A 17,273-nucleotide genomic window follows, 5' to 3' on the forward strand; every position below is an offset into this window, starting at 1 on the left:
TTCAGAGGTACAGATCTGAGATTCAACAGTCTTGCACAATTCACAGCACTTACCAGAGCACATACCCTCCCCAGTGTCCATCACCCAGTCACCCCATCCCTCCCACCCCACCCCCCACTCCAGCAACCTTCAGTTTGTTTCCTGAGATTAAGAATTCCTCATATCAGTGAGGTCATATGATACATGTCTTTCTCTGTTTGACTTATTTCACTCAGCATAATACCCTCCAGTTCCATCCACGTCGTTGCAAATGGCAAGATCTCATTCCTTTTGATGGCTGCATAAGATATTTAACTTTTTAAGGGAGGGTTTTAAAAAAAAAATTCTGGGAATCCCATTAATAAAATGAATATAAATTTACACGTATTTCCCAAAGAGCTTAAAGTATTTTAACATTTAAGCCCTACAGAAATTTAATTTTAAGGTCTTTAGAGCATAGGCTGATATGATGATACACCATAATTAATTGATTAATCAACAGAATAAATATTTCTTTTGTCCTGCTATGTGCACTGATATACTTTGATATCATTGTTGTTTCCTAAGATGACTTTTATTTTTTTAAGATTTTTATTTATTTATTCGAGAGAGAGAGAGATGAGAGCAAGAGCGAGAGGGAGAAGCAGATTCCCCGCTGAACAGGGAGCCTGACAAGGGGCTTGATCCCAGGACACTGAGATCATGACCAGAGCCGAAGGCAGATGGTTAAGGGACTGAACCACCCAGGCGCCCCCTAAGATGACTTCTTAGAGACTGTTGTCCCTCTAAGTTTAGTCTGGTGTCCCTCCTTGTTGCTTTCTTTATCAGGAATCAGAGTAGAAATTTTTATCATTTCAACACCAGGAATAATTGAACCTTTTTGAAGGTGGCTTGTTTTTATATTATTGACACAATGAATCATATAACCAATTTTGTACTTATTAACTAGAAAGCTCAAAGCCAAAGGTGTGGCTTATTTAAATGAATGTGGGATTTCAGGGAATTAATTTTAAGTACTTTACAGTAAAATAGCAAAAGTGCTTTCTAGGTTAACTTGCACTGCCAATTTTTCCATAGCTTTTGAAAAAATGTCATGTGATAGGTATTAACTATCATTATGTAGAGATACATAACATTACACCCAGAGGGAAAGATAAATCTAAGAGATGGCCAATATTCGTGCTCATTTTATAGGAAACCTTAAGAAAAAAATTTCACAATCTCTGAGTAACTACTACCAGGGAAAGAAAGGGGTTGAACACAATAGATTTGCTCTTTGTTTTTATGCCAGGAAACACTCCAACCAGGCAAACTAGGCAGAATCACATCCTACAAACTTTAAGTTCCTGCAAATTTCAATCAATTCCAAGCTTACCAGATATTCTTTCAATATAAATAATGATGCTCTCCTCCAGCTTACATGTATCCAGCTCATTTAAACATTTAATGAATGGTACATGCTCCTTCTTTCCTCTTAGGCCATTTCATTTCACTTGCAAATTTACCCTGGTGATTTTAATTCTATTGCGCAAACTTTACTAAAAGGGGACCAAATTAACATAGAAAGGGCTTCTAAGTAATTATAGTACTGATAAAAATGCAAACTGTAAAGTCAATTCACTTTTGTTGAATGAATGTATTCGTTACAATCTGTGAGTACAGTAGAATGCATTACTAAAATAATTAAGCTCTTTCTAGGAGAGGGTTTGTAATAAGGCAGGAAGTATTTGTTGACTCTCAAAATTTGTTTACTGTCATAAGGTTAGATTCTTCTTAAATATAAGTAGTCACATTTTAGAGGAGGAGACATTTGTTTGAAAGTATTGATAAGACCTAATGATCTCTTCTTTACCTTGGCAGAAAACATGGTTTTAATAAATGGCTAGCATAAGCTTCCCTAAAGGCTTACTACCTTGAAAAATGGCTGTGAATCATTTACTACAATAAATTACATGGAATGTTTCCATATACTTTCTAGCTCCCTCCAAATGAGTGGCTCCAGGGAGAAAGAGAAACATTCTAAATGCATTTGCTAAAATGTGAGTATTTTTCCATCATTTTATATTTTTTTGTCTTTAGAAAAAATGAGTACAATATGCATGAGGGCTGCTTTTTCCCCTTTTGATTAAAAAGATATTGCAATTCAAAGGGAAACACTCACCTTGGATTTTTGAAAATTTTACATATACTTGTTATTAAAGTAAAATAGTTATTTTATAAATATTAATCTAACTTGTACCCAATTATAGATATATTTTTTATAAATTTTAGATAAAAAATAGTGTCAGATATATGACCAATAAGACTAAGGCCTATTTGCCAATTTTGATATTAGCTCCTTTAAGCTGAGGTAAATGTCATTTAAAAGCACCACATTAAAAAAGAATGGTATTTCTACATCAAAAAGAGAAAGCATAAAAGCAAGCAATAATTAAAATATATAAACTGTTTAAAAGTCTGTACATGAAAACACACCAGAAACAAAATGTCAAATCAGAAAAAAATATCTGGAACATGTATCACAGAAGGTAATAATCTTAATAAAGTACTTTTATAAGTGGAGAAGAGAAACAAGAGCTCCCTCAACCACCAATGAAAATGTAAGCAAAAACAAAGGCAAAAACGTGACTAGAAAATCTACAAAGTATTGACGTCAATTTTTAAATTACTTACATGCATTGATAACATTAGAGATACGATTTAAAAAAGATAAAATGTTTCTCCCATACTAAATTGGCAAACATGAAAACCAGAACAAAGCAAAAATACAATAGCCGTTTAGGGTTGTCCAGTCAGACCACAATCCTGGCGGAGTGGGGTTAGAAATCAATACAAATGCAGTGAACATACACTTGGTGGGGAGTCAGCCAGATTTAGACTCAAACTGGCTTTACCTCCTAATCATATTACCAATCTCTCAGGGGTCCCATTAGACTCATGAGTAAAATCAGGATAATACTACTATGTACTTCATAGATTGTTGTGGGAATCAAAGGCAGTAATGTATGTAAAATATTTATCATAGTGCCTCTTCGTAGTTTAGCAATTAGACCCGTTAAACTAGTAAAACCTTAAAAAGGACAATGTGTCACTATTATTAAAAGCCTTATAATGTTGCATAAGTTTTGACCTGTCAAATGTACTTCTAGACAGTATTTCTAAAGAAGTAAATATAGATGCTCACTAGATTTTAGCTACAAGGTTATTGATGAGCCTCACCTATAACAATAAAAATTCACAGTACTAATGGTACTGTGTATTAAATAATAAGGGATTGATTAAAATAAATTAGAGCGTATCCATTCACATATGCCCTGTTCAGGTTAAGAAATTGTTAGCCAATGGAGAGCCAAAAAGAAGCTAAATTATTTGGGTTTTAAACAGTATGTCTTAAGTTTGTGAGTGGAGTAAGTAGTAGGTGGTCAACAGTGCAAGTAGACAGAACAGTATCAGTGAACTGCAGAGATAGGAAAATGCACAGAGCCCACAGGAAATAAAATTATCAGACATGTCTACAGCACAAAAAAACTATTAGAACATCAAGGGAGACAATACTGGGAAGTCCGATGAGGATGAAATTATGTGGGGTTTTGTATATATACATAACTAAGGAATATATAACTGTATACATAACTAAGGAATTTTTATGTGATTCATTGGGCAGGGGAGAATTGCTGGAGATTTTTATCATATTTTAATTATAATGTGGCCTATATAGAACATAAGCCTGGAATTCCATATGATGTGTGGAAATAATGAGGTTTTCTGACCACATAGGTGAAAGAAGATACAGGCCAGGACAAAGAAAGAGGCCCTAGTTGTAAAGGGTCTTAGAGATCGGAGTCAAGGCATATTATTTTCATGTTAATATCAGGGTTGGGTGACCAATCAAACTTTAGAAGTGTCTATGTCGGGTTTCAATTTTGGATGCTTATGTTAAAGAGAAGAAAATGAGCACAGTCTGGAAACAGTTGCGTTTGAGATGTCTGCAGAGATTCCCAATAATTAATTGGCAACAGATTCCAGAGTTCTGCAGAGATGTTGGAGATGAAGATATAAATCTGAGTCATGAGCATTGTAGGGGACATAGAACTGCTTCCAGGAATCAATTTCATCTTTTCAGAAGTAAAGAGAAGACGATCCCATAACTTTTAGTAACATACATTCTACCAGGAAATTGCAAGTTTTTCCTTCCCTTATAAAAATTTATGTTCAAGTTTTAATCAAATTTATTTTCATTCTTTTGAAAGTGTTTAATGATCATCACCTTCTTTGTTAATGAAAGCATTTCAAGAACAGATAGGAATGGACTTTCTAATTATGTCATTATTCTTTGAGACAGAAGGTTTTTATTACTAAGGTCTAAAAGAATACCTCAAAAAAAAGAATACCTCAAGATGATTAAATGTTGAATGTAATAATAATTCTACACTTGGTGTCTTATTTTTACAGTATTCTTGCTACAAAAACTTGCATGCATTCTTTCATTTAGTTGGCTAGTTTTTATTAGGTGTCTACTGTATCCCAAGCCCTGCAGGGGCTAGGGGTGGAGGGAAAGTATGTTGGATATTTGAGTGTTTAAGTGTTTAAGAAAAGTATTTCCAGCAACTACTGAAAGTAAGTTTCTTCCTGATATCTCCAAGAACATTAAAAAAAAAAAAAAAAATCCTGTGCAAGGAGAAATGGTTAAGGGATAGTTGTCAACAAATATAAAGAACCTTCTTTTAGAAATGAAACCGAGCGGAAATGCTAAAAAAAAACAGTGTTAACATTTCTTAGGAATTTTGTGTAAAAGCAGGAGTGAGAAACTTGAATATCTTATATGGGTTGGGGCTACTTTTAAAAATTTTAAACTAAATAACCATAAAAATAGATACTGCTTCCATGGTAACATAAGAGAATAACAATAAAGCACAGGGAAGGTAGCTCTGAGAATAAAATCCTAAAATCTGCTCTTCTCTAAAGTAAGTAAAAAATGTAAACATGTCCCTAATTAGGGACTAACTAGAATTAATCATCCAAGAAATACTGATTTCCATCAAAGTATAAATCATAATAGGGTTTTATGTGATGGTTTAATTATTTCATAATACGTATTAAAACAACAGGAGAGGCAATTCATTTTATTAAGCTTAACAATACCATAGGAAGTGCTGTGCATTTACCTTGCCTCTGGCATTAGCCACTGAAACTTTTATTTTCTTAGAGAGAAAAGAGAAACAATTGAGAATAGAAACTGAAATACGTAAAGAGAATAAGTAATGTCAATAGACCAATATATGTACTGAGTGTCTAGTATATGCCAGGCTAGTGTTTGTTAGTTATTATATAGATTTTACTAATCTTTAGAGGAAAAAAATTTGGGTAAAAGTCTTTTACCCATTTTATAAATAAAATAGTAAAGCTAAAAAATATTAAGTAATTTACCATAAATGACCCAATTAATCAGGTCAGAGCAATGCTCTAAAATGATACTCTTTTGGGGCGCCTGGGTGACTCAGTCATTAAGCGTCTGCCTTCAGCTCAGGTCATGATCCCGGGGTCCTGGGATCGAGCCCCCGCATGGGGTTCCCTGCTCAGCGGGAAGCCTGCTTCTCCCTCTCCCTCTCCCTCTGCTGCTCCCTCTGCTCATGTTCTCTCTCCCTCTCTCTCTGTCTCTCTCTTAAATAAATAAATAAATAAATAATAAAATCTTAAAAAAAAATAAAATGATACTCTTTTATTCTCAATAGTTCAATTTTCTCCATTTTTATTTGTTCAATTATGAAAGTAATACATATATATAGAAAAATGTGGGGTAAAAAGTAAAGTTTCCTTTTCTAACTCCTTCTTCTCACCAGAGGTAATTCTATTCCAGATAGATTGCTATGCATTTCTAATAAATTATATTGCATCTATACAAATACAGATAGACTTTATAGAGAAAAATGTTCACATATATTTTTCATAAATGAGGTCATTCAAAGTAAGTTATATTCTGGATTTTTTCCCTCCTTTTCAATTTTCCACGACAATGCATATAGACCTCTTTCACTCACTTTGGTGGCTATGGAGTATTCTGTACTATGGATGCATCACAATTTACTTAAACATTCCTGTCTTGGTAAATACTGAATTGTGTCCATTGTATTTGTTATAGCAAAAAGGGCTCCTGTAAACTTTCTTCTATGCATATCTGTAGACGTGAATAACTATTCATGTAGATGGAAGAACATTGGTTTTAATTTCTACTTTGTCATTAAGTTAACAATGTAGAAACATTAGAATATATGTAGGTATGGGGTTTTACTTATTGTTTGTTCACTTTATTTATGAATCCCTAAGATTGGTGTCTTTATATACTTTTGGTTACTATGACAATAACAGCATTCTATGGCAATGTCTACATAGTACTAAGGTATAAATCTATTGTTCTGACCATGAATTCTTTCATCTATTTACTCGACTAGTAGTTATGAGTTACCTACCGCATCCCAGGCCTTCAGCCAAGTACTAAGTGAAGAGAAGAATAAGACATAGTCCTGGCCAACAAGAAGGTTATGGTAGAGTGGGATAGCTTATTTCTGGGTATTTGAACACTTGTAAATGAGTGATATAATTTTTAACATTAATGATCCAGGTGTTTTGTTTCATTTAGACAAACAGAGGTATATGACTGGTTATCTTTTTTAACATTAACTATGGCAACTTAAAAAATCAATGAGGATAATTCATCTAGGTTATCTTCCTTTTCATTTCCTATCTTCATTTTCATCTGCATTAGAATCAGAATGATGTCATAAATAATGTGTTTTTTTGGAATTCTGTAGGTCACCATGGTGCAGATGATCAGTTGACTTTTTCATCAGCTGGTGAAACACATTATGGAGACAGTTCTACATGTCCACCCAGTATTCATGGTAAATAAACTGTGAGGACATTTACACATGTAAGTGTAGTAAAATATTCCGTGTTTTTGTGCTAGAGGTATTCAAGTAACATATTTCTGGCCAAAGAGACTTACAAGGTGGGGGGGGGGAGTGTAAAAAGCCTTAGGGAGTCTTGTTTTTCCTAGCAAAAGGACAGTTATGGCTACTGCAGCTCTTCTCTACCCCAACTTCTTCCTGTCTTGAATGTGGATATGATGTCTGGAGTTTCAGCAGCCCTCATGTGACCAGCTGATGATAAAAGTTAATTTTAAGGATTGAAGAATGCAAAGTTAGAAAGTTTTTGATTTCTTGACAAAGTCACTGAAGACCTGAACAAATGTCAAGAGTTGATCACCTTCAGATTTCTTACGTCCATTTGTGAAAAAATTAAACCCTGCACATTTAGTCCTCTAACAGTTAAGCTGTTTGCCATTTCCAGCTGAATTCATTGGGATTCCATTGGTTTTGGTAGTAGAGGCCTCTCACATTCATTGTGAATCAATATAAAAGCTGGACCATTTCTGAATGCTCTGCCATTGTTCTGTCTGTATTGTTTTTCCTGTTATTTTCTTTCATAAAGTTATTTTCCCATGCTGTAATCTAGAAACTTTGATTTAAATATTTTTCTGCTTAAGTTGAAATTTTGGAACACTAATTAGGATTTTAATAATTTTTTTTAAGAAGGAAATTTCATTTTTGAATGTTCTCCATTGAATCTCACAGGTCCTATTTGAAATATGGTGTCAAAACTCAACAGGGCTATTGCTTTTTCCCTGTAGATTCTTGACACATTCAGCTGCATTACCAACATAACCATGATGTTGTGCTGCATGTAATAACTTTTACTTCCTAATTTCACTCTAATGCACTAGATAAAGAACTCACTGGTGTGTTTCTCCTCGATTTTTGTGGACAACTTGTTAACAGAGGATTAGCTACCTCAAACTCTGTTATGAGTTCCTACAAATTCCAAATTCTGCCTCTCAAAATGGCCATGACAGCAGGGCTGCTCCACCTGAAGACTCACAGCTAAGCAGCTTCCACATGGCACACCTTGCAGAATCACTGTCCAGTATTTAAAGAGAGTACAAGGATCCTTGTTATAGTCTGACAGATCTCTGATAATTGGACTGCAACACACAAAAAAGCTGCCCTAGACTTGTAGTTAGCCATCAGTTTTGTTTAAAGACTTCATTTTTACCTGGTTCAAAGGGCATCTTCAGATAGCCAAAGCACAAGTGTAACAGAGGTGCTTCCCATGCATTTTAAAGTTTATTGAACCTCAGAAATTCATAGAAAACATGATGTACATAAACACAAAAGAAATTTAGAATCACCATTGGGGAAAACATCATGGTTGTTGAGGGATTACTTTATACTAGTCAGTTAAAAGAAAAAAATGTAGTGTTCATTTGCTCAAAATGAGATAGGTCTAAAATATTTGGCTATCTTCATTAATTGGGCTCATTGAAAGTGTTGCCCTATTTATTAAATTCTGTAGTGCTTTTTTAAGATACTTGGGGTAACAAAATAGCCAAATTAGTTCTTGATTTGAATGCCCATTAATTCCCTAAGCTAAGACTTAATTGTTATTGGCATGTGAGTCATGGTTTACTGTGATGGTTTCACAGCAATATTTTCCCCCCAAAGATGAAGTTGATTAAAAAAAAAAAGAGAGTTTACCTGATTTCCTCCCATACCATGACAGTTGAATATACCCACTTTTTCATTTTCCTTGCGGCCCATGTTGTCTAAACATTGGTTGGTTTCAACATTTCTTATCTAAAGGAAACACACAAAAACAGAAGTCAGATAGTGATTTAAGTCAGAAAATCTTCCTGCTGTTACCAAATTGTATATTGATAATAAGAGGATACATGTTTGCAAGGAAATTTCTCCAAGAAGAACACATTGTTTTAAATATTGATTTTTATTTTTCTATGTCTATTCTTAATTTTGTGTAAATTTCTATCTCCTACTGTTGTAAACTTGAACAGCAATGGCATTGTCATTAGCATCTAATCAAGAGGCACTCCTCATTTATAGCACAGTATCAGAGAAAGAGGAAACATTACAAATTAGTCATTCTTCCCAAAATCCTTTTAAAATTAGGACAGTTGCCAAATTACACTCAAAAAAACCATAATCTATTCTTGAACTCCTGTGGTACCATATGCAAAGGAATAGAAACAAATTGGTTAAATATTCAAATTTATGTGTTTTTAGATTGCTTTATTATTAGATGTTCCATCCTATGTTGATAAAGTTTAATTATTGTTTATCTCTGTAACTAAAACATATTCATACATCTTTTTCTTCATCCCTAATGCCAAACTTAATGGAAAAGAGTTGACCTTAGCTAAGAAAAGCTATTACAAGACTAAATGGTGATTTCACATTAAAAATGCCTTAAAAACAAGGTTAAATTGCCAACTGCAAACATAGGATTCTTGGTTTACACTCAAGTACTGCATTAGTTCCATAATTAACATAATGTTAATATGTATTTGAGACACATGTAATTACAAAAGCCATTCACTGAGTTTAAAGATGCTAAAATTACTAAATCAAGCACAAATGAATACTAAAAATGGCATTTCTAATAAATGGAATGTTTTTAATTTCTTCCCTTAGTCGAAACCCCAAGTATGTATTTATATTTGTCCACTCTGCTTCTGAAAAGTTCTTATCTCTGACTCTTATTAGAACATGCATATTTTACTGTTCACTCATACATTACTTGCATATATCTATTTAGTTATCTATTCTTTAAGCACATATTTCTTCATATTGGCAAATGAATAAGATCAAAACTTCTAAAGAGGATAGATTAGGTTTATATGAATCACTTTTCTGTGTGATGCAGAACCCAAAAGTCAAGTAATGGCTCCTGGCATTGGGAAAAGTGGTGTGATTTGCATTAAGGCCCCAGTCAGCAATTGAGACGAGTAGGGATTGGAATTCATACTTTGCAAGGGTTGGAAAGAGCTAAGCAGTCAAGCCCTGTTCCAATGCCTTGAGATTGAGAGCAGGATTATAGATGCTTTCATAGAGAAATCTAATCCGCAACCCATTAGAAAGGACAGAACACACAACGAATATCAAAGAGAGAGGAGGGGTGCCTGAGTGGCTCAGTAGGTTAAGCTTCAGATTCTTGGTTCCAGCTCAGGTCCTGGATGGAGCCCCGTGTCCTACTCAGCAAGGAGCGTGCTTCCCCTCTCCCCTTCCTCTGACCGCGCCCCGCCCCCACTTGTGCATTCTTCTCTTTCTCAATTTCTAAAATAAATAAATATTAAAAAAAATAAAGAGAAAAGATACAAGCTTCAAGAAGAAAAATCATGTTCAAGTTCCATACTAGTAGGTTTAGGTTATCTGATGTAGGTTGATTATTCAGGCACTGGAGGATACTGAGCCTATATGCAAAGGTTAAAGATTTTTCGGAACCTATAGCTAGGACAGGATTGAGAAAGGTAACAATTTATAGATGATGTAGTATATCAGTCTGTTTATGTTTTACATAATCTAATCAACATGTAACATGCAAGTTTATTTTTAAGTGCTTTATATCAACTTTTCTTGCTAACATTTAATAAAAGGCAAACTTCTTGAAAAATAATAAAATGATGTATTGTTATTTATTATCCTAAAAAAGTATGGAACAGTATAATACTATAATACTTTGGGGAATAAATATCTCACAAAATGATTAATTCACCTTTACATGTAAGCTATGCAATCTGATTCAAAGGACCTCTGCTAGATTCATGGTACTTGAATAGATACTAGTTAATAATTACAGGGGCTACAGTCTGAGTCATTTATAAAATTTTGAATCTTTGGTGGATGACAGAAGATTCAAAGCCATATTCAGGCCAGTACATTACTCTGACAGAAGCATTTTAAAGGGACATATGATAGATTCATATCATCCTACTTTTTGACAAATTAAGCACAGAACTCAAGAATGCTTCCAAAGTATTTTGTCCCCAGTAACAACTTATTATTGATCTATTTTTTATAATGGATACACTTGGTCTGTAACCTCTCTTATGAATGCACTCATTTACTCAACCAATATTACTGAGAGGCGGTATACTTCATGCTAGACACCATTTAAGGTGCTGAGGATACTGAAGTGAACAGAGTAAACCTAGTCCATTCCACCATGGAGCTTATATTTTAGAAGAGAAGAGTGCAATACACAAATACATTCATAATATGTCAGAAGATCAAGAACTTCTGTGAAGAACTATAAAGCATAGTAAGGGTAGAAAAAGTGATGGAAGGAGTACTACCCTATTTCAGATAGCGGATTAGGAAAGGCCATTCAGAGAAAATGATACTTGAAAAGATACCTTGTAAAGTAAGAGAGCAGCCAGATTTCCATGTGTATGGAAGGGCGTTCCAGAGAGGGGGAATAGCCAATGGATGCTCTCTGCAGTTGAGAAAACTGATTAAAGTTAACAAGCTAGCAATGTGGCCAGGGTGCAGTGAACAAGGGGCAGAGGAGAGAGGTATCTAAGACTAAATCATGTAGGAAATCATAATTTCTAAGCATGAGGATGACCTATTAATAGCTTACTCTGGCTGCTGTGCAGAGAACAGATTAGAAGGAGGCAGGAATGGAAGCAGAGAAACACTTAAGGGGACTCTTGCAGTCACGCCAGCTAGAGATGGTGGCTGCTGGGAATAGTAGGATAACAATAGAGGTGGATAGGTCAAATGTGGGATTTTTTTTTCTTTAAGATTTATTTATTTACTTATTTATTTATTTATTTAATATATAGACAGCACAAGTGCTTGTGGGAGGAGAGGCAGAAAGGGAGGGCGGTGCAGAAGCAAAGAATCCCAGGTAGACTTGCATGGAGCCCAGAGCCAGGAGCTGGAGCCTGGGGTGGGTGGGGGTGGGGGGTGGGGTTGGAACCTGATCTCAGGACCCTAAGATCATGACCTGAGCCAAAACCAAGAGTTTGATGCTCAGCCAACTGAGCCACCCAGATGTCCCAAATTTGGGATTTTTTAAGGTAGAACCAAGTAAGACTAGCAATTGAATTAGATATGAGCTATGAGAGGAAAGAAAAGACATCAAGAAGCATTCCAAGGTTTTGCTTGAGCAAATGTACAAATGATGTTTCCATTTACTGGGAACAATATTCTGAGTTCTTGCATGTTGATAAATACATCTGTGGCCTTTATATTTGAAAATCAATTTGGTATATCTGAAGTCCTTGGCTCACAATCTATTTCCTTGAGTATCTTTAAAATGTTATGCTTCCAGCATGAATAGTTGCTTTTGAAAAGTCTGATGATAATCTGGTTTTCTTTATCTTATTCTTTTTTACAAATGTCTATTTGCCTGAATGCCAAACTGATTTTTTTCTTTTTTATTTAAAAGTTCAATAGATTTACCACAATGAATCTTAATATTGTTCATTTTGGATCACTCTTCCAGATGTATAGCGTTCCTTTTCAATATGTAGTTTCAATTTTACTTTCAGGCACATTTTCTTAAATTATAAGTATTAATGTTCATTTTGTTTTATTGCTTTGGTTTTTCCCACCAGGAAATCCTATTATTTTGGATCTTGTTGCTTATCTCTCTATATGTCACCTTCTATTAAAAGTGGGATTATTGGGGGCGCCTGGGTGGCTCAGATGGTTAAGCCTCTGCCTTCGGCTCAGGTCACGATCCCAGGGTCCTGGGATCGAGTCCCGCATCAGGCTCCCTGCTCAGCGGGGAGCCTGCTTCTCCCTCTCCCTCTGCCGCTGCCTCTCTCTATCTCTCTCTCTGACTCTCATGAATAAAAAAAAAAAAAAAAAAAAAATCATTTAAAAAAAAAAAAGTGGGATTATTGGGGGTTTTGGAATTACTGATTCACGTGATATTTCAAATTTAGCCTTTGTTTCTAAATGAATTCATTCTTTAATTTTTAAATCTTTACTGCATTTCTGGCCCTTATTTCAGAGGTATTTCTAAATTTGATTTATAGTGTTCTTTTCTACATTTTATCATTATACAATTTCTTTTAGCTTGCTTTGAAATATTAGGTTACACTTTTCCCGTCTATGAGCATAAAGCTTTGGTGTCCTTGCATTGTTTGTAGAGAGATCATTCTCCCCCTTATTCTCTTTATTCTGTGGCCATCCTCTTCTACTATTGCTGCTGTTCTTATTATTGCATAGTCCAAGTCTCCTGATCTTTTAAGAGAGAGGGTTTGATCAGGAGACCATTTCTTTCTTTTCTGTTTTGGGAATCATCTGGCATCTTTAAATTTATCCTGTTGTCCGGTTCCCAAGTCCCCCATTCCCATTTAGTTGGTAGAGGGTGTGACTTGGCCATCAGGGTTTTAAATTCTTCCCCAGGTATTTCTTTCTTTCTTTTTTTTTTTAAGATTTTAATTTTTTGAGAGAGTGAGAGCACAAGCAGGGAGACGGGGAGTGGGAGAGGGAGAAGCAGGCTTCCCGCTGAGCAGGGAGCCCGATGTGGAGCTCGATCCCTTGACCTTGGAATCGTGACCTGAGCTGAAGGCAGATGCCTAACCAACTGAGCCACCCAGGCGCCCCTCCCCAGGTAATTCTAATGTGCAGCAAATTTAGCAACTAACATTCTGGAGGGAGGTGGGCAGTGTCTTGATGTTAAATGGTGACATTACAATTACAATTACTTTTCCTTTTTAAAGTAACTTCTTTTTCAGTGGTTCCCACTTGGAAAGCTTTTAGAATATACTCCTGCTTGGCCTCACCCTCATAGATTATGGTACAAACGGTCTGGAGTAGGACCAGGAGACAGCGTAAAGCGCTGCAGATGATTTGAGTGTATATTCAGGGTCGAAACCTCCCGTATCAAGAGAACAGATGGAGTATCTGCCAGCTGGAGGCTTCGCTATTTTGTGAATCAGGCTGAAAATTCTGGATACTGGTGGGAAGAGAAGGAGGTTTTCATAGTAAAGCTGATTCCTTCAGTACCCAGTGGGGACGATGAAGAGCAAAGGTTTCCAGCTGTCCCTAACAGGGAAGGCTTACACAGGAGACCACTTCTAACTTTACAAGTCTAGCTCTCCTATTCCTGCACTTTGCTGAAGAGTTGAAAAGAAATTGCCTTCTATTCTTTAAGATCTCTGGGTTCTGTTCATTGCTCCTATTTTCATCTAGACTTTCCATTTCCTTTGTCCTTATTGTCTCTCCTCAGCTGGGCTTTACTCCTTGAAGTTTCTCCTAAGAAGGAACTTCAGCTAGTGAGTTAAATAATTCACAGGACTCAGGGTGCTCAGGCCCTTCAGACATTAGAAAGGGTACTTTTCACTGACTTACAAATTGGATTGTATGAAAACACTTCTCTCAGTATCAGCTACTATTCTCGAATTGGCCTGAAGCAATTTCTCATGAGTATCTGTTGGCAATTTGGGTATTATCTGGGTCTCATTTCCATCAGACATCGCATCACTTTCCTTTGCTTTCCTTCCATGGAGTATCACATGGTCATGAAATTGACAGCTCATATTTTGGGATTTGTGAGAATACCTGCCACCTAATTGTGTGGTCAGTGTTTTCCATCAATTTTTGGTTTTGCTATCCTGGATGCTTTTTTGTTTGTTTGTTTTAACTATGTCACTGCTGCCACTATTTTTTTCGATTTCCAAGATGGACTGATTTGGGGGACTTCATGAAAAGAATCTTATGCTATTTTGGATATGTTCTAACTATTCCACAAAGTGGTTTGATAATTTCTGGACATGTACTATTTTGTCCTTTAGGATATAGCAGGGGCTAAGAAGATACAAACTGGTTTGATAATTTCTGGACATGTAATATTCTGTCCCTTAGGATATAGCAGGGGCTAAGAAGATACAAAATAGAAACTCAAGTCAAATTTGGTGACGTTGGCTAGACTTGGGATCTGGACTAAAAACAAATAGGAGTCAGTGGCTTAGTACAGCTGTCAGAATGAGATGGGGTGACTACCACTACCACCACCACCAATAATAATAATTAGCAATCGTAATTGTATGTGCTCTGTGCTGTTCCAAGCACTCGTGTGTAAAAGCTAATTTAATATATACAACCAACCTATTACCCCCATTTCATAAATGAAAACATTAAGACACAATGAATTTAAATAATTTGCCCAAATAAGGAATTGAAAGTTATTTCTTCTGTCTTGTTGTTGGTGTATAGGAATGCAACTGATTTCTGTGCATTGATTTTATATCCTGCCACTTTACTGAATTCCTGTATGAGTTCTAGCAGCTTTGGGGTGGAGACTTTTGGGTTTTCCACATAAAGTATCATATCATCTGCAAAAAGTGAGAGTTTCACTTCTTCTTTGCCGATTCGGATGCCTTTTATTTCTTTTTGTTGTCTGATGGTTGAGGCTAGGACTTCTAGTACTATATTGAACAGCAGTGGTGATAGTGGACATCCAACAACAAGACAGAAGAAAGAGAAATTAAGGAGTTGATCCCATTTACAATTGCACCCCAAACCTTAAGAATACCTAGGAATAAATCTAACCAAAGAGGCAAAGGATCTGTACTCAGAAAACTATAGAATACTCATGACAGAAATTGAGGAAGACACAAAGAAGTGGAAAAACGTTCTATGCTCATGGATTGGAAGAACAAATATTGTGAAAATGTCTATGCTACCTAGAGCAATCTACACATTTAATGCAATCCCTATCAAAATATCATCAACTTTTTTCAAAGAAATGGAACAAATAATCCTAAAATTTGTATGTAACCAGAAAAGACCCCAGATAGCCAGAGGAATGTTGAAAAAGAAAAGCAAAGCTGGTGGCATCACAATTCCAGACTTCAAGCTCTATTACAAAGCTGTCATCATCAAGACAGTATGGTACTGGCACAAAAACAGACACATAGATCAGTGGAACAGAATAGAGAGCCCAGAAAGGGACCCTCAACTCTATGGTCAACTAATCTTCGACAGCACAAGAAAGAATGTCCAATGGAGAAAAGTCTCTTCAACAAATGGTGTTGGGAAAATTGGAGAGCCCCATGCAGAAGAATGAAACTGGACCATTTCCTTACACCACACCCAAAAATAGACTCAAAATGGATGAAAGACCTCAATGTGAGACAGGAATCCATCAAAATCCTTGAGGAGAACACAGGCAGCAACCTCTTCAACCTCAGCTGCAACAACTTCTTCCTAGGAACATCACCAAAGGCAAGGGAAGCAAGGGCAAAAATGAACTATTGGGATTTCATCAAGATGAAAAGTTCTTGCACAGCAAAGGAATCAGTCAACAAAACCAAAAGACAACTGACAGAATGGGAGAAGATATTTGCAAATGACATATCAGATAAAGGGCTAGTATCCAAAATCTATAAAGAACTTATCAAACCCAATACCCAAAGAACAAATAATCCAATCAAGAAATGGGCAGAAGACATGAACAGACATTTCTGCAAAGAACACATCCAGATGGCCAACAGACACATGAAAAAGTGTTCAACATCACTCAGCATCAGGGAAATACAAATCAAAACCTCAGTGATACACCATCTCACACCAGTCAGAATGGCTAAAATTAACAAGTCAGGAAATGACAGATGTTGGTGAGGATGTGGAGAAAGGGGAACCCTCCTACACTGTTGGTGGGAATGCAAGCTGGTGCAGCCACTCTGGAAAACAGTATGGAGGTTCTTCAAAAAGTTGAAAACAGAGCTACCCTACGATCCAGCAATTGCACTACTGGATATTTACCCCAAAGATACAAATGTAGGGATCTGAAGGGGTACGTGCACCCCAATGTTTATAGCACCAATGTCCACAATAGCCAAACTATGGAAAGAGCCCAGATGTCCATCAACAGATGAATGGATAAAGAAGATGTGGTATATATATATATAATGGAATATTATGCAGCCAACAAAAAATGAAATCTTGCCATTTGCAATGACGTGGATGGAACTAGAGGGTATTATGCTAAGCAAAATAAGTCAATCAGAGAAAGACAAGTATCATATGATCTCACTGATAGGAGGAATTTGAGAAACAAGACAGAGGATCATAGGGGAAGGGAGGGAAAAATGAAACAAGACGAAACCAGAGAGGAAGACAAACCATAAGAGACTCTTAATCTCAGGAAACAAACTGAGGGTTGCTGGAGTGGAGGGAGGTGGGAGGGATGGGGTGGCTGGGTGATGGACATTGGGGAGCATATGTGCTATGGTGAGTGCTGTGAATTGTGTAAGACTGATGAATCACAGACCTGTACCCCTGAAACAAATAATACATTATATATTAATTAAAAAAATAAAGTGCATCTTGAGAAAGTAAAAAAAAAAAAAAAAAAAAAGAAAGTTATTACAATCTTGACATCCAGATAGGCAGGCAGTATTTGTCAGAAAAGTGGTGTGGAAG

The 17,273-nt window shown here is 36.0% G+C and overlaps 1 protein-coding gene across 4 annotated transcripts in view; it reads right to left on the reverse strand.

Moving 5' to 3' along the window:
- GALNT13 (polypeptide N-acetylgalactosaminyltransferase 13) overlaps positions 1–17,273 on the reverse strand; it is a 781,779-nt gene that overhangs the window by 34,199 nt on the left and 730,307 nt on the right. For all 4 annotated transcript variants that reach the window (XM_032410271.1, XM_032410279.1, XM_032410287.1 and 1 more), the window contains one exon: positions 8,571–8,669. In XM_032410271.1, coding sequence (XP_032266162.1) covers positions 8,571–8,669 — 99 coding nt within the window. The remainder of the gene's footprint in view (positions 1–8,570; positions 8,670–17,273) is intronic.

Source organism: Phoca vitulina, unplaced genomic scaffold (genome assembly GCF_004348235.1).
Source record: "Phoca vitulina isolate PV1807 unplaced genomic scaffold, GSC_HSeal_1.0 scaffold1, whole genome shotgun sequence".
Lineage (NCBI taxonomy): Eukaryota > Metazoa > Chordata > Mammalia > Carnivora > Phocidae > Phoca > Phoca vitulina.